Below are 24,983 nucleotides of genomic sequence, written 5' to 3'. Positions count from 1 at the left end.
ATCTGTTGGATAGTAGTATCATAGGTGGCCATGCGTTTTATTGGATAGAACGATGAAGCTATGGAAACGTATGATGTGCGTGTGTTGGTGTCCTAAAGGAGAGATGAAAGCTTGAAGAGAGAGGTTTGCGCCTCCGGGCTTCTACGATTCTTCCTCCCTGTTTTTAAAGCATGGCAACTCGTTTCTTTGTGAGCCTGTTGTTTGCGTGCCTTTTTCACGGACCACCGCCAAGCCATTTCACGGCGCAAGGTTATTGTAAGAGCATGCACGAAATAGCGATGACAAATATTTGAGCAGGGGTGGGTTGGGGTGTCGCGTTTCGTCGATCGAAATTTCTTCTTTTTCGAATTCTCTCTTCTCGACGATTTCTCTCCGGACAAAAAGAAAAGAAAGAAAGTTGGTTGGGAATATATTTTTAAAGTGGATATTCTAAAATGGTGGGGTGGTACTTTCTATTTTCGAGAATATATATTCTTTCCGAGTAACGCGGCCTAGATAGAGGGCTCGAGTAAAACCTAAATTGGTCCTCGAAATTCTTACTTCTCCTCGGGACTCTAACTCTCTCTCTCCTATTTTAAGTCTTAAAATGATTAAATAAATAAGATTCTTCTCGTGGATTGCGCAAAGCTTGGCCTAAATCCTTTAGAAATAGGCCGTCGGGCGATCCGTCGAATTCAATTTCCAACTTGGCGTGCCACGTGCAAAGGGGGGTGTTTTTCAATTAGAGGGAAACGTCGTTAAACGAGTCGAAAAATGCTCTCCACCGGATTTCGACGCTCGCAATTTCTCGAGGTGTACGAAATCGTCGTAATATCCGTGCACTTACACACAACAGCCGAGAATAACACCGTTTAAACGACGCTCCACTGAGACATTTAAGAAACGATATTTAAAACATTTAGGAGAAAGGATCGAGTGTTATGTTGTCTTGCTCGATAATTGCCCCACAACAATCGTATCATAACTCGAAACGAACGAAATCGATCCCCCAAGTTTGCAAAGTTTCCAAGTCAAGTTTCGTTCAAATCGAATCGCATGCGGTTAACTGCGAGTTTCAATTACATTTACGCGTTTAGATTGGTAAGAGAGGTGGAGAAGGGGAAGATGATCTCCCATTCGACGATTCACCGGACTCTGATACACGCCGAATCGATAATAAGCCAACCCCTTAACTCGCCGCGGATTATACGTACACACTGTGGTATTAAACGCCTGGGGCGTATCGTGCCGAAGATTTGTTATCGCTCTGTAACGAGATGGATATCGTTATTCAGACGATGGAATTCTCGTTGTGCCACGAGGAAGAGAAGTTTTCAGGATTTGATCGTTTGAAAAATATATAAGATCGAGGAAATTAAACGAGCGATTCTTTTGTTAAACAGGGATGAAATGTTAGAAATATTTGAACGTAAGAACAAAGGAAACTACACTTTTATAAAAATGGAGAAGAAAAATAGGAAATGTGATTCCCTCGATTGTTCGAGTCAATCATTTCTCTATCAGGTTTTTACCAGAAATTATTTCTCTTCGCCACGGAATGACGTGTCTATCCCAGGTGAAAATAATAAACTCTCCCTTTCCTCCCCTCTCGAATAAACTCATAATGGGTCGAGTGGCGACTCGTGCGGATATTTGGCATGATCTCGAGTGCGTGCAAGTGGTGATAGTGGCTCGAGTGATCGCCCTACCCGTCGTGCACACCCGTGAAGTGGCCAAGGTTTGTGGATATTCGTTTGATCGAGTAGTTGTAGGGAAAACACTCTTCGCTCTTCCTTTTTTCCTCCCTTCATTCCTTTCGCGGAGAATTGATTGAACGATCGATTGGAATAACTCTATCGATCGATCCTCAATTTGCTCGATTTGTTCTTCTTCTCTCCGTCTTTCTCCGAATTTTCAATCGTATTTTATCAATCGTGTTGGATGGAATTTTTTCTTCGAGGAGATTCGTTCGATTTGTTGTTAATAATAAATCATAATAAGATTGTTTTTATATTTGATAATTTTTTAGCTGATTCAAGACGAAGATATATAAAGATATCGAGCTTGAGAATATGAAAATATTTTTGATACAAAATTTATTACTTTAATTACGATATAAAAGTTCGATATGCGTGGGTGCTTGGTTTTGTTTTAAACGTGAGCGAATCGAGGAAAAGAGCCGTTCGATCGGATTTGGATCGGTTTAACTCGTCTCCAAGCTGATTGTAAGTCTTGGAGACTTACGGTGCTTCCTCTTCTTCGTTACATTCTATCCACGTATCAGCCAAAAAAACGTGTCCATCGTTTATTCTCCTCTCCTCTTTCCACGATTTTCTCCCCTTTCTAATTTCAATTTCAAGTTACCTGTAATTCCACCAGTAACCCAATAACTCGTTTCTAAACGTTCCCACAACCAATTACTCTTTAAAAACGTTATGCTTTTAAACTTAATAAACTTGCAAAACGTTCGATCGATCGCGCGACACGAGAAACCCATTCGCCAACGTTGCAACCGTTGATTTTTTTCGTGAACCGGTCGCGATAACCCGTCGATCAAACAAAAACCCGTCGTTCTAATTCCTCATCTCGAAGCTCGATCAATCGCGTTATCCAATTACGACGAACGCGCGTCACTCGCGTGGAAATTTTCGCCAAGTCGGGGAGAGGGTGTGTTGTACCTTGCAGGAAAATAACCGTGGGGAATCGTTTTCGAAAAAAAACCTTGAAATCTCTCGCGAGGAGAAAGTGTTCCGCAAGTATTTTCGAAGACTTGGACGACATTCGTTTATTACGAAGGGAGAGAGAGATTTAATTAACGAACTGCGATAATTAGAACGGCGTACAATAATCGAACAAAATTCGTATCACGCGCATCGATGGATTCCGAGTTCAAGGTAAAACGAGGGCTTTCTTCTGGGACGATTATTTACAAAATTGGGGAATATTGGTGAAATTCACGACTCTTTTTTCTTCTAAATGAATAAGAAGAATCATTGGAATCTTTTCTTTAAGATTCGTTCACACTTTTGGAAGTTTTACATTTCATGAGCCATGAATAAATTAAAACATTTGATTATTGATCGGACATTTTGTATTTTTTAGCATAGAGAAATAAAAAGCTAGGAAGGAAGACTAAAACCAATCAAAAGTGAATTAAAATTTCACTCAAAAATGAGAAGGGAAATGGAATCTTGAAGTTGAAGATTAAAAAATTGTGCTTCGATTACGATTAAAATAATTCATTCACGAATGAAATTTGAGAAGATCGTGCGTCCCAAAAATGGAATCGAAGGACGTCCACCGAATTTTCAACCCCCTCCTCCTCCGTATTGACCTTTGCAGCGACTTGCAAGTGTACTCCGCTTCGAGTTTGCGGTCTATCGATTGATTGGCACGGATACACGATTATCCGCTAATCGGGAATTAATTAGATTCACACTCCAACCCCTGCATAATATCTCTACGCCTATATCGTTCGACCAACTTGGAGGAATCATCGTTGATTCTTTCACACGGTTTTAAGAAAAGGCTTGTCTTGATGAATCGTGTGTGTGTGAAAAAAAAAGGATAGAGCGATTGGAACGCGTGGAAACGTAATTAGAACGTTGAGGAGGGACGAGGAGGAAGAGTAGCAGCCGGGGTGGAAAAGAGGGTAAGGATGAATCAGCGCTGTCATCAGCACGATCGTTCCACGGTTTGGAAAAGGGCAATTTAGTTCGGTTTCGTGTCAAGAATTTCATTTCGATCCGGTTGCTCGAGCTTCCTCCTTTAATCGGTCGATTAACGCCGCTCGTTATTTGATCTTCTTCTTCTTCTTCCTTGCAGAGCGAATGAAAGAAGCGAAAGAGGGAAAAAGATAATGAATGGGTGGGACGAGAGGTAGCAAAGGAAAGGTGAAAAACGAGGGAAGAGAAGGGAGGTAGCTTTCAGATTGTCTCCAAGGAGAAAACTTTCGATGGACAACTCGATGGAGCGATTAGAGAGAAAAGAACTAGTCGTTCGCATAATCGAACTCATCGAACTTCGTTCCTTCGTTCGCAATATATAAAAATCCTCGAAGTAAAAATCCAGTAGTACGTTTAAACACTTGGAGAGCATCTTTGAACGCCAGGCGTTTAATTATACGACAATTGAATCGAGAAAAAGAAAACGACTGGAGATCGTAACTTTCAACATCTCGATTATAAAGAAAGAATAACGATGGATTGAAAAACGAGAAATCGTGGAAATAATCTCACAGATTACTTTTCCGAGAGATTCCTTGGAGAGAAGGAAGAGGACGTTTTCGATCTTTTGTCTGTTTAATATCGTTTTTTTCAGTTTATCGTCGAAGCGATTCTTGCTTACAACGAGCAACAGTTTACCTTTTAGCTTTTCATCGAGGCGATCGTGATAATGGCTCAACTTGATTCCGTATTCAACTTGGTTCCCCGGAACGAGCACGTGTGTCTCTCGTTCAATTATGCCGGCAGAACGTTTAAATTAGAGGCGATACGTATTTGCATATACGTATCGCGAGAAAGTAAGCTTTAAACTAGGATCGTTAAAAATTGAACAACGAGTACTTGGCTTCAAGGAGGGGGGAGGAGGGAAACGGTTAGGAAAAGTTGTTCCCCTTTCATTTGGAAACAGCTATGAAACGGGATTGTGTGTGCGAGAATTACACTATACTGGCTTATGAAATTTAACAACTTTAAGCTCGTACGCTGTTATTATGGACTTTAGATTTATCGATTTCTCTTACAATTTATGTATGTGCGGGTACAAAACCGGTGGCGCAGGAGGGTTTCTCTCTCTCCCTGCTGGAGTACAACAACGAGGTAACAAAATTTTCGTGAAAAATTCGAAATTTACGCGCGGCAATCGATAACTGATGAGCAAATAGAAAGGCGAGCAAATTGATTAATCTGAATGTTTGCTCGATAAATTTTTAGGGGCGAATATCGCCCTGTTACTCTTTTTTTTAGTAATATCGATTCGTATCGCGGCGAAATTGATTAATCGTAAAGTTTTCGGCACAAATATTTACGATTTCAATTTGGAAAAAATTTGGGGGCGGGGGGAAAAAGAGGAAAGAAAAAAAATAAATAAATATCTCGCGTACAATAAGGCTCGACGACGAAATATCATGAATCAAATTGACGAATCGCTTCGACAAATTGTTAAAATCCAGAGAATGAATGCAAATCCAAGATTCGAATCACCAACCTGCTTCTTCCTTTTAATTATCTTTCGTTTTGAATTTTCCAACGCGAAACGCATTTCATTCAACGAGAATTTTCATCAACTTGGAAAATTCATCAACGCGCGCGAACTTAAACATTGAGTATCAAACGCATCTCGAGTCGTAGCCGAAACGAGAATCCACGGAGAATGAATTGAAGACGGATCTCGAACACGCTTTATACGCCGACAGTTAGTCGATATTGCGATCCCTGGTGATATTTCGCCAGGAAACGTTTCGAGGAAACCCCCATTTGGCACCGTTACGAAAATCGTGATATTATTCGTCGTTTAAATCCGAATCCGAATGCTTAAACGGTCGATAAAACGGCGACTCGTGACCATAAATCACCCCGTATCCCGCGTGCTGTGTACGCTCCATATTTGGACACCGTGAAAAGTGATTAAGCGTAAATTTTAAAAACGAACGTGTATACGTGTTTATGCCATTTTTTTTTTTTTAAACGTAAATTTCGATATTCGAAGAGCCCCATTAAGAGCCAAGAGTTCAATTTGTGGCTCACAATAGAGATTTAACGTTTATTCGCGATATAAATTTTTGAAAGATACAATTTAATAACCGTTGTTGTTATTATTTTGCCTCGAAAAATACAATTTGTGTGTTATTCGCTCGATGTTTGCTCGATTTACAACGATTTATTCACGAGATTCGTGCATGCATTTTCTTTTTTCCTCCCTTCCACTCTTATCGATCTACTCTAAAGTTAGAAACATATTCAGTACACGTTTCTTCGAATTCGAATTATGAAACACACTGTCCGTTCATTGGACGAGAAAAGAAAGAAATGCAGGCGTGTTTCCGTGAATCTTTCAAAGCCGTTATAAAAGGGGATGATTCGGGGAGTTGGGAATAATTTTAGGGCCCAATTCCACGACAATCCTTCTCCGCGTATGAGTTTCTCTTACGTATAAACGGTTTAATTACGAGGGATCGTTAACGAATAATCAATTGGCGCTTACAGGGGTAAACAGTACGTTTGATTCGACAGGAGGCGATGATTTGCGTACAATGTTGCCCCATCGATGTATTCGTAGCCGAGATTACACAGCCTCGGTTAATTGGGATGAGATATTCGTGTTATTATTTTGGAAAAATAATAATCGAAATTTAAATTTGGAGATACGAAGTTTCGAATCTTGGAAAACATTGTTAACATTTGAAACATTGAAATTTCCAATTTATATTTATGTTTGTTCTATTCGAGTAAAATTTAAATTATATATATATATATATTTGAATTTAAATTAGACAGGTTCAATCAAGGGGGTTTGATATATTATTTTGGGGGCAGTTAATTTTGAATATAAAACGAGGAATATTCAGATTCAAATTTAGGATATTTTAAACGCTGAATTTTTAATACTCGAACTGAATCGAATTATTTATTCGAGCTTGATATCTTCCACGCTTGAATTTCGAATATTGCAAATAACGATGGATATAACAATACCAATCTCTCTCTCTCTCTCTCTCTCTCTCTCTGTTTTCCTAATGATAAATATTAAATACACATTCACAAATAATATATTCATGATACGTTCAAAATTTTATTCCATTGTGTATATATATATATATATATATATATATATATTGTACACATCGTGGAAATTAACTAACCGCTTTTGATTAATGATCTCGCGCAAAAAGAATGGAAAAGTTGGGCCGATCAATCATCGTTTTGACCGTAATTACGGTTTGGTCGGGGGATACGAAGATGGAGGGGAAGGAAAAAAGAGATTCGTGTAAAGGAAAAAATTGTGCCTGTTGCTCAGAAAAATAAAGAAAACGAATTTTCCTCAAGGAATTTTCCAAGGTTCGGCGATAAATCTTTTTCTCTTTTATACGCGATTCTGGAAAGAAAAAATTGATTAATCGTTGATGCAAAACGATATACATATTTAGAATTCCCTCTAAAATCTACGCACGATGTGAATTTAAGCGAAACTTCGTATTAAAAGGGATTCTAATTAAGCAATTACGTATCATTAGCCAAAGCCAGATAATAAGGTTAATATCGCTTTGTGTATACTGAAGCTTGGCGATGATCTAAATCGTATATTTTGAGCGTTGTGCGCGCATATGTAATGAAACGAATTATAACACGCGATATCTCGTACAAATAAAAATTATATAAAAAAAAAAAAGGAAAAATTACGTTCGATTACGAAACGAGAAGAGATAAAAGGAAGACGCGATTAGTTTCACAGTTGTATAATCTCTGATCGAACGATAAAAAGAAAAAAAGAAAGAGAAGAGTATACTACAAATAGATCTTTCGATCTACGCGTGTACAAGAAAAAAAAAAATTCATTCCAAATTCACCGAGCGCGAGCGATGGGACAAATGAGACAAAGGGAAACAAGAGAGAAAGAAATAGATAAACGCAATCACGGGTTGGAATAACGGGAAGCTAGGATATAACAAAGGAAATGAGAATGACGATAAACGAAGCGGAAATAAGGCAAACAGGGAGAATTCAAAGGGAGAAGAAGGCCCTTGAAAATCGTCGCTCGCGAAAATCGTTCTCCGAGCAAAGCGATATTAAATCAGATCCGTCCTCTGCCCTCTCTTCTCCGGGAATTAACTATAATCCAGGAAGCGTATCGAAATAATTTCGATGCAGCATCCCCCTATTATTCCAGATATTAATCCACGAGAGATGGAAGGAGGGGGAGAGAGAGAGAGAGAGATCTGCCTTGAGCGATGCATCGGACAAACCCTACGAAGGTCAAGGCTCGTTATCGATTAGTCCCCCTAGTCGAGTGTCTGCCCCTTTCGCAGAGGCTGGCTCCAGGGGAAGGTAGAACACCACCACCACCACTTTTCACCCCCATTATAATATATCCACGTTTATTACGCGAACGATCGACGACGAGGCCTTGTAAACTGATTTACAGCTGCCATCGATTCTATTCTACGTCATCCATTCTACTAGAGGCGTGTTCCACGCGCTACTAGAGATATTAAATTCGATATTGTTATACACCGTGAGCCGATCTTGCTAAAATTTCTTCTCGACAACCCTTCGAACGTTATCCCTAACGTTCGATCGATCCTTGGAATAATTCGATAACTTGGAAATACGTATCCCGACAAAGGGTGGATGATGATGATATCGTTTTATTAGAGAATATAGGATGGTTGTAATACATCGAAAGATGATGCAAGTTTTTTGGGAGTTAAAAAGTAACTGGAAGGGATTATTCTTCTTTTTTAAAAAATTATATTCCAGATATATGAGATATACGAAAATTTTGATCGTTTGCTTTCTTCTCTCTTTTTTCTTCCCCCTCTATTTGCGTGAATTTACAGCTCAATCGATGTTGCGTTGAAATCGTGCGACGTAAAGTCTGATCATCAGAGCCGAGAAAATCGTTTCGTTTCGCGTCGATTCGAGAACGGTAAATATTTGGCCGGATAATGCGAACTTTTCATTCAACGCAGCCGAATACGAGCTGGCCATACTGGAGGTTTTCCCTTCTCCCTTTTTTTTTTTTCTCCTCATCCCTGAAGGCACAATATTTGTCCTGGTCGGAGCATCCGATTGACGAACGCCATACTTTTTTTTCTTTCTCTCTCCGTTTATGATTCGCATCAGATGAAACGATTTTACGGGCGTTGTGCTGTTTGCACGACCAGTCTAATAAATGTATTCTACGAATGCATTCAACGAAGAATAATGCCGGGATATTATTACGATGGAGCGATTATTCTTCGAACACGAGGAATAAAGATTGGCTCGATTTCTAGTAGCTGGTTTTTCAGTTGATTTAGAATCTCATTGTTAAATTGAAAAGTGACTTTTGTCATGATATAATACAAGGATTTACGGCGCTCTTTTGATCTTAAAAAATCGTTAAGAATAAATGAAATTTGATCGAGTGAAATTTAAATTTGAATATTCGTAGTATAAAAATACGATTCTTTATCTTGTTGGAGAGGAACTTAATTTATTATATTCATCGAAAATAGATAAAAACATATCGAACGACGTAATTTAAAAACATATGTACATAAATTAATTAATAATTTATTTTATCCGATTATATAATGCAAAGAAGACGTAAACAAAATAATAGTATCATAAATAAAATATCTACCCGTAATACGTTCCCTCAATTTTTCCCCGATCAATTTAACAATTCAACTTATCCGTTATTAAATATAAACTCACCCTTCGTAAACTGATTCCACCTTAATTAATTAATCACTAAAATTTCCCCCCGTAGCGCCATGAGCCATCCAGTTTAAAGTTTTCTCTTATCCCTTTAACACCTTCCCGTAAACGTTTACCAATTAATTCGACATATCCCGCAATATCCGAAACGGATAATTCCCCATCGTCGTCGTCGTCGAATCCATCCGGCCGCAGAGCATCGAAATTCAAAGAGGCGGCACAAGCTGATCAGAAATATCGGAAAAATCGCCGATTTTAAAAAACAATAACAACGATGATGCATCCATCATTCGATAATCGATAGGAAGAGTTTCTCTACGGAATCGGCAACAATGATTTCTGATCAGCCATTCATATAAGTCCGTCTCTTTGATCTCGAAATCCTATTTTCATAGCGCTACTTCAGAATTTTCACACCGTCGTTGACCGAGGATTGGATCCAACAATTGCAAGGAGAGGAGGAGAACGATAGATGAAACAGATGGATGCTTTCTCTCTTTTTTCTTTTACCTCTCTCTATGATCGAAACAGATAACTGTTCAATAAGATCTCTCGCGGGAGGTGGAAGGGAAACTGTCTCTTTGTTATTCTCCGTTCGATTGGAAACTAAGGATCGTATATTAACAAATTGAAAGGAAAAAACTACCCTTTTTCCTTTTCATTCTATCGCTAACTTTTAAATATCTAATTAGTTGAGAAATATTTGAGAAAAAAATTCGTAGAATCTTATCCCAGGATAAGATATCATCACCTCCTTCGAATTTCGATTAATTAATACAAATTGACCTTGGAATATGGCAGGAAAGCTGCTATACAAAAAGCTCTGAGGAAGGGAGAGCGAGATGAGTAGAGGGAGGGCTAACGAAAATCGATAATACGAATATCTGCGCGAATGGCAAGCTTTCACGCTCTGGCCGATAAATTCGGCGATAATGACAGAGTTAGTGAAAGAGAGAGAAGGTCCACGTTGATAGGACCACACGGATAGTTTGAACTGCGGGAGGCATCAGCTGTTCGAGAACTTTGGGCTGCGAATGGGTGAAATTCAGAGGCGGGATGAAATCGACATATACGAGATCCGAGCAAATACAGTCGTAATGGGGAAAAAGAAGGGTGTCGATTCGGTTAGAGATATTCCATGGAGAGAAGGAAAGGAGGGGGAGGAGAGGATTGAAGTTTAAAGAGGATTAGAGGCATAGAGTTGAGCTGAGCGGGGGAAAAAAAAGTTCAAGGCTCGAAGCATCGATTCTGCTCGCGGAAACGTGCCAGGCAGCGAGCAAGAGGAACGAATAAAAAAGAGAGAGAAAGAGGACGAAAAAGATCGAACAAAGATCGGCAAACAAATCTAAGAAGAGGAGAAAGTAAACGAAGATAAGAGAAAGAAAGAACAGATGAAGATCGTTCGAGTAAACGAGGAACAACCGGAGAGAAGAAAAAATGAACGAAGATGAAAAAAGAAAGGAAGAAAGAAAGAAGAAGATTCTGTCGTCGAGATGGATAATCACAGGCGTAGGCGTTATTGCCATTTTTTATTTTCCTTTTTTTGCAAAAGTCGATGCACAAACCTGGGAGAAGATGTTCGATAGCGCGAGTTGGCTCGTGTAGTTGGGTCTCGAATGAAGAGGGTGGTGTTTGGATCAATACCAACTGCCCCTATTCTTTGTCGATGTGCATGCACGAGCTGTAGTTTCGCCGTGGGACGCACCCACACGAACACGGATCGTACCTCTATCCGTGTTGTTGCACATCAACGCGCGACTCTATCCACCATGTTTGTGTATGCGTATACAATACGTGTTTGTGTATATATATATTGTTTCCCTGTTACATCTATGTGCGACGTTATGTACGAACACACACGTGGGTTTGCGCAATTGGAACCACTACACGCGAGATCGTTTCCGCGCTAGAGCGCATCTGATTATAGATCGGGCTCTACTACTGCGGCCGGGCCTGTCACGGGGTGGATCCACTTGTTGGATAACATTAACCGATCATTATCGATGCGTTATCGTCGTGTATTCGCGAATTGTCGCATTTTCTGCCTCGTTTGTTGCGCGGAATTCGTGCTTCGATGGAGATAGTGTATTCGTGTTGCCTTATCTTAAAGAGTTATTGTAATTATAATAATTGAATTGTAATAATTGTAATTCTTTCGATATATACGATCTTAGGAAAGATAAAAGTATTATCTTAAAAAGTTATTGAATAATTGAATACGATCCTAGGAAAGATTGGCATATTTTATTCGAGAAATTCGAATCAATAAAAGATAGTTATCTTATCTTAAAGAATTATCGCAATTTTTATAATTGAATTGTAATAATCAGATTGTTTCGAAATAGCACTAAACACGAATATCAAAGATCGTATTTTACGGAGAAATTCAAGTGAATGAAATGGCAAAGATAACTAATCTCGATAACTGTCACGTCGATCTTGTAACTCGGTTAACCAGTCACGATTCAAAAGGTGTAAAAATTATCGGATATTTAACAGGGGAGAAGATATTTAGGGACGCGTCCACCGCCGATCGATATCGCAAGTTTAATATTAATTAACGTCCAACAACGGCCAGACCAACGCGCCTATATCTATATTTCGTGTAACACCCCGTGTTGCATGTCGTTGAATTTTCGCTCAGAACTTGATCCTTGCCTTTCAATTTGTCCCACGCGTGCGTTACACGCGTCTCGATCGAATCACGAACGACGTGCACACGCGATCCTCCCCTTCAGATAACCAATTAACCGTGGCGAAAGTAATTTTAAGCTTTCGCCAGTGTTTTCGCCATTTCGAGAAAATGGAACAATCAGATACACGCGAGATCTCTTTCTCGTTTGTTCTCGTAAACGATATATTTTTCCCGCCCCGCGGATTTACAAGGATTTATCAAGATAAATAATTCACGGAATTTAATATCGCGATGGAATTATAGGGTGGCATTTGGCTGGAAGAAGGCTTCCGCGTGATCTGACACCGCGTGAAAAGTATTGCTCCGCATTAATCGCACCCCTCCCTTTATCCAGCGTGTTTGCTGCTCGACAGATTTTTACCAGGTCGTTGGTCATACATCATCGGGCAAACGCTGGCTGATGATGCGTTGCAACATATATATACATATGGATGAACGTTATTAGGGATGACACTTGTCAACCAATCGGATCGTTTAATCGTATCGCGGCTTTTTCATCGAAGCTTTCTTGCCTCGCAATCGTGGCGAATGATCTTGGAAAGGCTTTTTTCATCCCCCTCGACGGGAGGCAAAAGTTGTCGAGTTTTCGAGGCAAAAAGCAGAGGAGGCTGGAGAGGATTCGATATTGATGCTCTGGGAGAAAAAGTTTCGTTCTTAAGGAAAAATGGAACGTTCAGAATCTCGAAGTTCTTTTTTTTTTAAGAAGATTTTTTTGCGGAATATATATCTCTCTCAGCATTTCCGTAAGTGAATTACACGGTAGAGGGATTATCGGTTCCCTTCCCTCGATAGTGGAAATGTGATTCGTTCGAACGAAAGTGACGCGAAATTTGCCTGCACGCGTCCACGATGCAAATCTAATTTCCATTTGCATCGCGTTATCCTGACCGGTTTAATAATTACTCCACAATCGTATATATTCGTTAACGAGCTACGTTTTCGAAACGATAACGATGTATTCGAAATTGGCCGATAATAGCTGGGTGGAAAATTGAAATGCACCGTTCGATGTAATATATTTATTCGTTGAAAAATTCCCGTTAATAAATTGGACGAATAATCTGAACGAGTCTGTCACTGACTGGGTTATATCAGGCGGACCAATAGCCTTCGAGAAATTGCACGTCGCGTTTGAGAATGCACGTTTCGTTAAGATTGCTCGAAACACGAAACATCTCGTGGAGGGATTTGTAACGAGCGAAGTTTGCGATAAGCTTGAAATTGAATTCCTGCAGATTCGTTAATAATCGTTCCTTTTCTTTCTTTCTTTCTTTCTTTCTACGTTTGTCCTTCCTTTTTCGACGAGTCAGTGGAACGAAAGAAAAAGTTTTTTAAAAGTAAAAGCGAGAGAGGGGTCGCGATTGATAAATTTCGTCGACCTACATTTTAACAGTTGTCAGCGGATCCAGCCCGGTGCATAAGTGTGTGTGTGTACTACAACTGCGTGCGAACCAAGGTCGATTCTTCTCTCTACAACGAGCCAATCGTTTCGATACGTCGGTGTGAATCACACGTCGGCTGGTTGATCGACCACGGATCGAATAAATTGCTTTCGAGCACTCGTACCCTGTCGTTGTATACGCTGCTGGTCTTAAGTATCCAACCACTTTACCGGATTTCTAATAACACTATGCGCCGATTTTAACGAGGTGTACGAATTTAATGACTCGAAGCGGCAATTGCTTTTATATTATCGAGGACTAAAAATTTGTAATTATACTTTTCTTCTTTTTTGTAAATTATATTGAATTATCGATACGTATTTTTATTTACGTCTTACAATTTCGAAATTAGATTTCAAATTGCATTAAAAAAGATAAAGATTTTTATCCATTTTATCATTTAAAAAAATTGGTTTTTTCTTTCGAAACGGTGTCGTATATTTTATGGTCTCCGTATTATTGATAGTAATTTTCGTCCAAAGAGTCCTTCACCTAGTAATCCAATTTAAAATTTCAAAGAGCAAAATCAACATACCAAGATTGAAAATTTCAATGGAGCATCCATGAAAATGTTGTATAAATACGAAATTTTTTATTATTCAATCGAGAAGCACAGCTCGACCTTGGATACGAAATCGCGCTTTTGTAAATTTCCCTTTCTTCGTCGTCGATAAAGAACAAAAAAACCTGAAGCGATATTATTATTATCATTGTTCGAAAATTAAAAAAATTACGAGCTTCCTATAATTTTTAATATCTTCAGATACAGTAGTATTGAAAGCGGCTCAAAAATATCAGAAATCATTATTTCGATCGGTTCGATTTTCTTCATTTTCGATTTTTCGTCTCGCCTGATACGATCGTTGGAAAAACAACGATGTACGAAAGTTTCCCTCTTCAAACAGGTGCTACATCGTTCCTCCGACAAATTAAATCCATCCAGAACGCGTTACGAAGTTGCAACGATTCGAAGAATCCCGTTTAAAATACCGCGCGCTCGTGCGAACGAGTCGATGGAATCGGATAATAGAAATCGCGATATAAAGTTGAGAAACGCGTGTAACGTGGAAAAATTCGTCGAGGTAGTAAGTAAGAGGATAAAGGCAAGTAAAAGAACTGAAAAGAAGCACTTTGGAGATGTGTTCGATCGCTTCCTTCCTCAACAAAATGCCTCCGTTTCTCGTTCAACGATAACTGCACTACGAAATATATACATACATTGTGAATGAAATCATGAGTAAAAACGTGAATAAAAATCGTCTCGAACGATTATTGTCGGTGCATCGCATGATAAGATAATCAATTATGAACGGGGATAAAGGATAAAGGAACGTTTTGAATTGAAAAATTTCTATCCACGTTTTTTCGATTTCCAAAATCGTTCAAAATTCCATACTAATTTTGAAGTCTCCCAGTCTAAAAATCTTTTTCGTTTATATTAATTTTATATTCGCTCTCTGATAAGTTCGATCCATCCGGATTAAGCTTTCCTTCTTTTTTTTTTTTTTTTTTTTTAAGCTTTTTGGAATTAAATTGGAAGCTTCCCTCTATATCGATTCTCGCGCGATTAAATCACAGCAACCGCCTCTTATTTCCCCTTATCTTCGCATATATTAAGCCACGCGTAGTGTAATTGGTCGCGTAGAGTAATAAATTGATATTAATGCGATTATTATCGTAGTAGGTTAGAATGCATCAAGAAATTTAATTAAGTTAATTTCGATTTATCGCAAGATGCGCGTACCATATTTTTTTATAGATAAATTTTCTAAATAATCGCTCATATTCCTGCGATTTCTCTCCCATTTCGATTCGTCGACAATTGGATTAATTTACGTCGCAAAACGCCGATCGGCATTCTTCATAATGCGAATACACGTTTTAACGGCTCTTGCAATTTTTCACAATGCAGAAGAAGGGAGGGAGAGAGAGAGAGAAAAAGAACGATTTCTTTGCCTCTAACGCGTTAACGTGCGGAAATTATTTTCTACACCGAAGAAGACTTATTCAAAGATCGGAAATAAGACGAAACGCTTTTTCCAATTACCAACGGTTCAATGGCGGCTCGTGGAAACTCGGGTGAATTAATTTTGAATAACAACAACCGAGTGGAAATGGAGGGCGGGGGAAGGGAGGAAGAGGGGAAAAATAGCCGGGTTTCTGAACGGATGATTTTTCGCTGCAATGAAACTGTAAATGCAATTATCGGAAAAATTCATTTGAAAAAAGTGCGGGAAGATAAACGTCGTTACTCGTTTCAGCAACATGAACATAAAACTGATAAAAAGTCGATTTGCATTTTTTTAAAACAAGAATAGAGATTTTTTTTTTTCTTTACTTTTTTTGTTTCCATTTTTTTTTTCCCCTTTTTCTTTTTTCTATTCGATTAATTTCAATGACGAGGAAGAAGGGGGGGGGGGTCGGCGAGGGGGCAATGAGGAATTTTTTATCGCTTCTTGTTTCGCTCGAATATCGGACTTAAAGGATTTTCTAAAAATGCATTATAAAATTTTGCGATAAACTTTTTTATATTTCCGACACTTGTCATCGAAAATCAATAATATTAAATTTATCAAAATCTCGCTATTTCATATATATTTCGTACAATGAGCTATCTTTTATCTTTTGAAACATTCATTTTTTTTTTATCTTCTAACAATCCCCCAATGGAATAAATAAAAGATCCAAAATAGATCCAAAAATTATATAAATGATTAAAAAAAAAAAAGTTGTAAAAATTCACCTCACTTTTCTAAATAAAAAAAAAATTCTTAACGATTCCCAACAATTACATAAATCATCAACGTTTCTAATCTTTCGAAATATATATAGGGATAAAAAAGAGAAAGTAATATTAAGAAAAAGAAAGAAACTCTCTCTCAAATTATTACTCACGTTCTCCTCGACGGTCTTCTTGATCTTTGCCCCAGCCTCGACCACGGTTTTTCCAGCTTTATTCACGGCGCTGTACAAAAATCCTCCGAGGGTCTTGGCGCCTGCCAGGGCTTTCGTTGAAACTGCGTCAAGAGAAAAATAATGAGCGGCGGTGATACGTTATCCGGCGGTGGAATTTAATGGGGAGGGGGGCCGAAAAAAAAGAAAAAGAAGGAGAAAAAAGTGCAGGAGCAGACTCTGCCCCCCCTCCTGCACTCTTTCCAAGCAAACGGGAGGAAACCTGGATACGTCGCTCGAAATCTCTCTCGCGGGGATCCCGCCCGTTTATCACCGGTGCTCCACGAAAATTAAACACCCTCGACGAGTGGGGGATGTTCGCGGAGGATGATCGCTGGCTGATTCGGGGGATATAATTATTTCGGCTGTGATGGAATGCAAAAGTGGGAATAAAAATAGTTGTCCGAATTTTCTCACGTAGATGAATTTGATGATTTGTTTGATTGAAATTGATAATTTTATGTTAAATATGCGCGATGAAATGGGATGGGATGGGAGAAAAACGATCCTTTGAATTTTTTGAATAGATGGCGATTCAATAATATTGGAAAATTTTCGAAAATTTATAATTTTATGTTAAGATTCTTTTCGATTCTTCATAGATGATCTTCGTAGATGGATGATGATTAGTTTGAGAAATTGATAATTTTATGTTAAATATGCGCGATGAAATGGGATGGGATGGGAGAAAAATGATCCTCTGAATTTGTTGAATAGATGGCGATTCAGTAATATTGGAAAATTTTCGAAAATTTATAATTTTATGTTAAGATTCTTTTCGATTCTTCATAGATGATCTTCGTAGATGGATGATGATTAGTTTGAGAAATTGATAATTTTATGTTAAATATGCGCGATGAAATGGAATGGGATGGGAGAAAAATGATCCTCTGAATTTGTTGAATAGATGGCGATTCAGTAATATTGGAAAATTTATAATTTTATGTTAAAATTCTTTTCGATTCTTCATAGATGATCTTCGTAGATGGATGATGATTAGTTTGAGAAATTGATAATTTTATGTTAAATATGCGCGATGAAATGGGATGGGATGGGAGAAAAACGATCCTCTGAATTTGTTGAATAGATGGCGATTCAGTAATATTGGAAAATTTATAATTTTATGTTAAGATTCTTTTCGATTCTTCATAGATGATAACTGATTGATAAATTTGCAAAGATTTTATAATTTTATGATAAGTAGAATGATCTATTATAATTTACTCGTAGAATTTTATTATTTGATTTTAGATAAAAGGATTTATTAAGATAAATTGTAAGAAAATTCTAAGAATTATTTTTTCTTTCTTTATAGAGAATGAAAGCATGAAAGAATATTGTTTCATTATTATTTTGGAATAAAGAAAGAAAGAAAGAAAAATAAATCGTTAAACTTTATTTTACAAAGCAAAAGAAAAACGTGGAGATAAAATGAGCAAGTATTTAACGATTAAATCCATTTTTCATCAGAGATTAAATAAATATTTAATAAAGCAAATATACTTGACGTTTTTATTAATCAAATCATGCATCGCGTTTCATTGAATTTCGAAAATATTCGTTTCGTTTTGCAAGTTTAATTTCTATTTTCACGCTACCGTATATCAGGACAACTTCAACGCGCGATCAACAATCACCAGATAATTAAATATACAGAGGGGGGGGAAAAAAGTTGTACGAAATATCAAACAATAATTGTTCATCCGTTTCTATTAAATACATTCACGCAAATATCAGGATAAACGGTTTAACATTTACTAATTAACAAACATCCGTTTTGCTTGACGGATTCAATTCTGAATCGAGGTGGGCTTTGTGTTCGGCTTAAACCATGTGTCTACGTAGTATCAACCCCTAGTATTCACCACGCATTCCATTCTACTGGAATGACTCTGAACGATCTCATTAACCTCGTGACGAACACGTATCAACGTGTCAAAGATCACGATAGTTCTAACATTCCTCCATTCAACATCAATTTTTATCAATATACTTCCCTTAATTCAATATTTTTATATCTCAAAATTGAAATCATGCATATATATATATACATTTCACACTTTTCTCGAATTTAAAAAGGCACGAAGAAAATCGTCAGATTTAATAAAATTCGATACAATTCTCTACAATTGTCTCTAATGGATTTCCTTCTTTCTCTAATCGTTAAATGGAAAATCCATTGCATTTCCTCCCCGTTAATATTTAACGATTAATCCAATTCTTCGATCGTAAAAATTTTCCAGATCCGATTAATCGAACGATAATTCGAAATCAGCAATACATATATATATATTACACAAGATCCATTCTCATTGTACCTTTCCTCCTATCACAAAATTTCACTCTCGTCTCGTGACGTCGGTCGACCCTCCCTGATCCAAATTGCCAGCTGACAGAATATCTGACGGTACGCAGAAGCATATTATCTTTCTCTCCTCGGTTCACTCCACTTCTCTTCGAGTAAATATTTTTCCTTTTTTTTTATTCCCACGATTGGAATAAAATACCAATGTCGTTCAACCCCGCGCGAATCTTCTCATCTCTGGAAAAGAATTTAAAAAGAAGGAAGGGGTGCGTTTAAACGCGGGATGGATGGAAGAATTAAGCGCGGTCACTCGTTGAAGAGAAGCGTTAACTCGCATAAACCATGGAGTAGCTGCCAGTAACTCGTTCCTCGACGTAAACTCGAGGCCAATTTAATCAACCAAATTGAGCCACTTCGATTCGCTCCTCCGTCTTCGCCTCTGTATCCCACCATCCTTTTCGCTCTCTCTATTTTTCTTTTTATCACCTCTCTCTCTTTCTTCCGATTAAACGACGCCGGAAATTCATAGGATCGAGGAGGCGACCGCATTTGCACAATAATTCCGGTGTTACGCGGAATTCAATTCAATTCACGGTCAAACGAGTCGAATAAAATGAAGAGGAGGGGAAGGGAAAAAGAAGAATAAAATAAATAGAAAGGGGAAGAGGAGAGAGAAAGAAGGAGAGACATCGTGGAGTCACTTTGCTCGACTTTGTTGTTGGCATGATACCAATCCTTGCGAAACAGGTGCCAAATATCGTGGAGGCCTCGGTTTTAACGGTTTAACGGTGTGATTTGTTGCCTGGCTCATCCTCCTTCTGGATAATTTACCGTGGCCGCGTGTTTAACGAATAATAAGAAATATTGCACCGTCGTGCAACCCTGTCGTTCATCGCGGAGAAATCGATGATCGGTCGTCATCACTCGTCCCATCGAGTTTAAATCTTCCTTTCGAGTTGGAATAACTTGGATTCACACGCGATATCGAACTCGTCGACACATCACCTTCGTAACTTGCACTTTCATCGCGTCGTTATCCACGATTTTCTCCCTATTTTTCGAGGGAACGAAAAGATTTCGAGTAAGGAATCGAGAATAGGCGAGTTCGCGGGAAGGCAAGACGAGTTTTTTGGATTCTTCAACAGCATGGATCCAGAGAAGAACGAGAGGAGACGCGATGCGCAATGTTTCGCGAGACGACGGCCAACTGCGGTTTCGAGTTGCTGGCGATTGTAAAACACGGAGGGGAAGGGGAAAGATTACGCGACGTGTGTGCGTATAAACAGTTCGCGATAACTCTGAATCGTCGCCAACGACAAGTCGAAGCATAGCTCGCTCGAATTTTGAAAAAAATTCGAGGGGAAGAAGCTTGAAAAGAGAATTTTCGATAGAGATTAAATTAAAGGTTCGATTCAATTGTTTTAGAAGAGATTTTTGAAGATAATAATAAATAGCACAAAAAAATATCTCGGAAAAATAACTTTTTTAGAGTTGAAAATTCACTCGTGTAATGCAAATTGGATAAATTAAACAGCGATGCGCCTTTCAGTCTTAATCCTCATTTCTTTCAGTTCGCTTCTTCCTCAAAAATCTTCTTTTTAAGTTTAGTTAAAAAAAGTTTAACCAAGTTTCTTTTCAAAACACGAAATTAAATACGAGAAGAAGAAGAAGAAGAAGAAGGAAAAAAAACTATCGTCGCGCTTTTCAAATGCAAAAAAACCCCTTGAGGTACAGATCTTAATTTTGATTAGAGAGGGTCATCCCTTATTTCATCCCTCTCTCTCCCACCGTTAAATTCCCTTTCAGTACTCGACTCACTGTTCATACTTTTGCATTTCGCCCATTACACGATAGAATGGCCTAATATCCATCGATCCACCCTTCCAACTTTTTATTCACCGAATCCATTCACGATGAGGGGGAGGAAAAACGGAAAGTTCCGATCTTAAAGTTCGCAAATTGAAACGGTATTAGACAAGGGGTGTTGTGGAAATTATATGACGTGCCGGCTGGCATTTAATCAAACATCGACCTTGCGCCTCCATCGCGTTAACCTCGTGCCAGTTTCGCGGCTAGGGAATCAAAGAGGGACGAGAAGAAAAAAGAGGGAATGAAAAAAAAAAGGGAAAGGGAGAGAAGCGAGATCTTAGCTCGAGAAAAAATAAAAAAAAAAAGAAAAGAAAAGATACATTTAACTCGACGTGCACGTGTCTCTTCTTCTACGTGTCACGCGATCCTTTGAAAATACCTCGTAGGCTCGTTTGCTATTCCTCGGGGCATCCAATGGCGCATTCGAACGTGCAGCGAATATACGTATATATATATATATATATATCGAGGAGAGCAATAGTAAATAAAATTACTGCCTCTATCTATTCCAATTCAATCATTTAATAATCCCACACACGATCGACGTTCGAGTTCGAGATCTCCGGCATCTTTTCTTCACCCGTTTAACCCATCCGTGATTGTATCCGATTTATCGTCAGAATAGGAAGTCGTTGCACTCAATCTTATGTGCATCGAGATTCGAATATATAAATATAACAGCTCGGCCAGAAAATCTTGCAACCGTTCTCGAGGAAGGCACGAGGAAAGCGAAGTTCGTGATAGAATATCGTTGTTCTCGAGTACAGCTTTGCCCCTCCCAATGTTCCTGAAGACTGTTCGGTTGGAAAACGCGCGATACAAGAATCCAGCGATTCTCAAATTTCGCAATCGAAGGAGGAGAGAGAGGGTTTCGTAAACTTTGGTGTCATCGAACCCTGGCCATCTTCCGGAACGATGGTCAAAGAGGGTGCGCGCCTTCCTTCTTCCTCGAAAAAACTCGATAGCGAGTAATGCGTCCGGGCGAGGCGACTCTGAAAAGAAGAGTAAAGGGCAAGTAACGAGGGCGAAATTTCTTTCTTTCTTTCTTTCTTCTGTTCCTCTTTGATCGCGGAGTTCCATTCAGATTCCTTCGGAAAAATTTTTCTCTTCCATCGAGGAGAAGTTTGGATACGAGTCTCTTTTTGAGATTTCTTTTCTTTCTTTCTCATTTTCTCGAATTCTCAGTCTGCGTCAATTTATCACGATCACTTTTCGGCTAACTCTCTGTCTCGAGTTTGGATGGGTTTGTTCGAACGAAACATCGGTGGAAAAGTGCCGCCTATAATTAATTCTAGTGGCGGTCGTTGCAACCCGGCTCGTTAGCATTTTCGATCCGACTGCAACTGTGCTAATATCTCTCTTTTGCCCCCCCTCTCCTTTACGCGAAACGTGAAGAGGATTAAATAAAGGCGAGCTAATTCTGGTGGAAAAGAGTAATCGTGTTTTTTACGAAGATCCTCAGAGCTGGCGACAAAGTGGAAAAGTGAATGGAGGAAATGGGGGCAAGATTACGCGGGAAAAGCGCAAGGTCGAGGTACGTGAAACCGTCGTTGATTAAAACCGAGCAACGACACTATCTCTCTCTCTTTCCCTCCGTCCTCCTCCATTTACTTGACGGAATAATTAGTGCGTGCAATTAGCCCGGCTTGAAGGCAGCTAGGTCCCTGCCTGAAAATTGCACGATTTAACGATTGTTTGTCAGAGGCCAACACAATTTCCCGGACTCGGGATTAATGTCTCTCCCGGGGACTTCGTTCAAGTATGCAGGCTCCGTTATAGAAAAGGATCGATCCCAGAGCTTGGCCTGGTTAATAAGAATTCGTGGTTACTTCTTCTGATTTCGTTGAAACGAAATAAATAAAAGGATTTAAAAAAAAAAGTGAAATAAAGATTTAAAAATAAAACAATTTTTAGGAGAGAGAGGAAAAGGTGAATAAAAATTTCGAAAAAGGAAGAAGAAAAGGAAGGTAACAGTACAGAGGTAACAATTTATCCTGTTTAAAGAGGATGGAAAAAATGGGGGGAAGAAGAAAGTACGAACTCGAAACATAGCGCGTTATATTTCGTCCCCCAGCCTCCACACCAGGCCAGATTCGACCGGTGTTGAAAGCGCATCCAGCCGCTCCCAACCTTGACCCGCAGGGGAGCGGAAAAATTCGCGAGAGACCCGCTTCTGCCTGTCCACAAACCGCGAACAATTTTACGCGGTTCGTCCGCGTGCTGGCGCAATTTTCGGAAAGGCGATACGCGGCTATGGTGGCCGCCGTTCGCCTCTCTTCTCCCTCCCACGCGTGCATTCGAATTTCGCTTCGTTTTCCGATCGATCTCTCTTTCCCTCTCTCTCTCTCTCTCGTTCTCGCCTCCCTCGATCGACCATCCTCCTCCTCCTCCTCCACCCCATCGACACCGACAAAATATAACCTTGACCGTTCGTTTATCGAGTTCTCGTTAAATGAAAAATACAGGAGAGGCTGGAGAAAGGTACGAAAGGAATCTTCGCAGCCGTTCGAGAGGCTTACGTAGCTTTTCTCGTTCGGCCTTCGCCATATCACCGTGGCCAGCCTTTTGGGAGATTTCGGGATTTCGTGGATACGTTTCTTTCTCTCTTTGATGATTCCTGTATATATATATATATATATATATATATATATATATATATATATTGGATTTTTGTTTAATTCAATTAATTTAATTAAACTCTGTGCTACACTATTAACTATCGTTCTTCTTCGTGGAGGATTTCTAATTTCACCCATTAAAGACAGACGGGGCAGGAAAAGCGAAAAAGTATAAGTAAAGAGCGATAATTGTACAGTTTCGTATAAATAATTCGTTGATTTCGGTGAGAAGAGTCGCTCGTATTGATCGAGAAAGATGCGGTCCAACGAACATTTATTCTGGATTTTTGGTTATATTGGGTAGAATTCGGTAGCAATTCCGTGGCGAGAATTGCACGAGGAGACCGCCACCCACTCGCTCACTGTTCATCTGCCCACACACGGATCCCAAGCAAAGTCGTCGCGATTTGTATAGTTAAATAACGCGTGGAGAGAAGCCTCGCATCCTTGCGTTTCAACGTTTCTCTTTTGATTACGCTCCTCCCGACGTTTTATCAAGAATCGACCGGATATCCACAACCGTTGTATCTGGGTTTTCCAAGGTTTTCCAGGCCAAGGACGAATCCGTTAACTCGCCAAAAACCTTGTTTCTCTTCTCCCTCCCCCTCCCCCTTGTGGACCTATCGCCCACTTTTTAGAGGCTTTCTCGCTCGTTAATCTTGCCTCGATTCGCGTCCAAATGTGCCCCGCCCTTGAATATTTCAGAGATTTAACGATTATAATCTCGTATAAAAAAAAAAAAAAAAGAAGAAGAGGAAACTTTTTCTTCCCCTCGTAATTGAATCTCTCTCTCTCTCTGGCCATTGGCGCCACCGCCCTTTTTACGATTTTCTCCTCCTCGTTTTTGCTTTTTCCTTCCTTTTTCTCCCTTCAACTTGGAGAGAAAGTTGGTAAGTAAGTTCACAGTTGTATCCGAGGACGTGCTTTATTTCCTTGCCGGGGAAACGAGGCTCGCCGAGGCAGCGACGACAGCATTATGCAACCGTTGTTTCGTTTCCACCACCAAGTTTCCTCTCCCTGTTCGGCGACTAATGACGTTAGGGAGATTGCTTCCAGTTCATCGCGCCCCTCACGACCCATAAAATAGAAACAGCACGTGTATATATATATATATATCGAACAACTTCGAAGAATTTCGAAGGAGGAACGTGGGTATAATCTTAATATACGTTCTCGCTGATTAAACAACGCCCTACTAACGTTCAAAAGTCCCTTTTCCACGATCTCGCGACCTCTGACGACTCTATTCGAGCGACGAAAAAAAAAAAATGGCCTTTTACCTTCGACGAAAACGTCGCCGCTCCACTTCGCTCGCCGCCAGGCGACCTACTCTTTGTGAATTCTCACCCCCGGAGGGGGGTGGCGCGAACGAAACGACTCGGAACCACGAGGAGACGTGTAACGGCGAAACAGCTTAATATTAAGCGCGCCGTTTCGTGATCCTGGTGAAAGATTAATTCGAAAAATATTGTGACGAGAGATAAAAAGTAAATAAAGATGGGATAAATTTTAAATACAACGTTTGCAAAGAAGATACAAGATACTCGAAGCAATACGTACGTAGCAAACATTTGGGGAATGGTATTTGATCTTTTTGATCGAACCGCGCGTTTGCGTTTCAATCTTCACATCGATTTTGAAACGCGAGGGCGAAAAAAGAAGGGCACGTTTTATATCGCGTTAAAAATATAATATATTTGT

General features: G+C 39.3%; 1 protein-coding gene across 7 annotated transcripts in view; it reads right to left on the bottom strand.

The window, feature by feature from the left end:
* The window catches only part of LOC726924 (synapse-associated protein 1), a 61,311-nt gene that overhangs the window by 28,599 nt on the left and 7,729 nt on the right, over positions 1 to 24,983 (bottom strand). For all 7 annotated transcript variants that reach the window (XM_006565857.3, XM_006565854.3, XM_006565855.3 and 4 more), the window contains one exon: positions 16,434 to 16,555. In XM_006565857.3, coding sequence (XP_006565920.1) covers positions 16,434 to 16,555 — 122 coding nt within the window. The remainder of the gene's footprint in view (positions 1 to 16,433; positions 16,556 to 24,983) is intronic.

This window comes from Apis mellifera, linkage group LG2, assembly GCF_003254395.2.
Source record: "Apis mellifera strain DH4 linkage group LG2, Amel_HAv3.1, whole genome shotgun sequence".
Taxonomy (NCBI): Eukaryota; Metazoa; Arthropoda; class Insecta; order Hymenoptera; family Apidae; genus Apis; species Apis mellifera.
The sequence above is the reverse complement of the archived record's forward strand: the minus strand, read 5'-3'. Positions and strand labels throughout refer to the sequence as shown.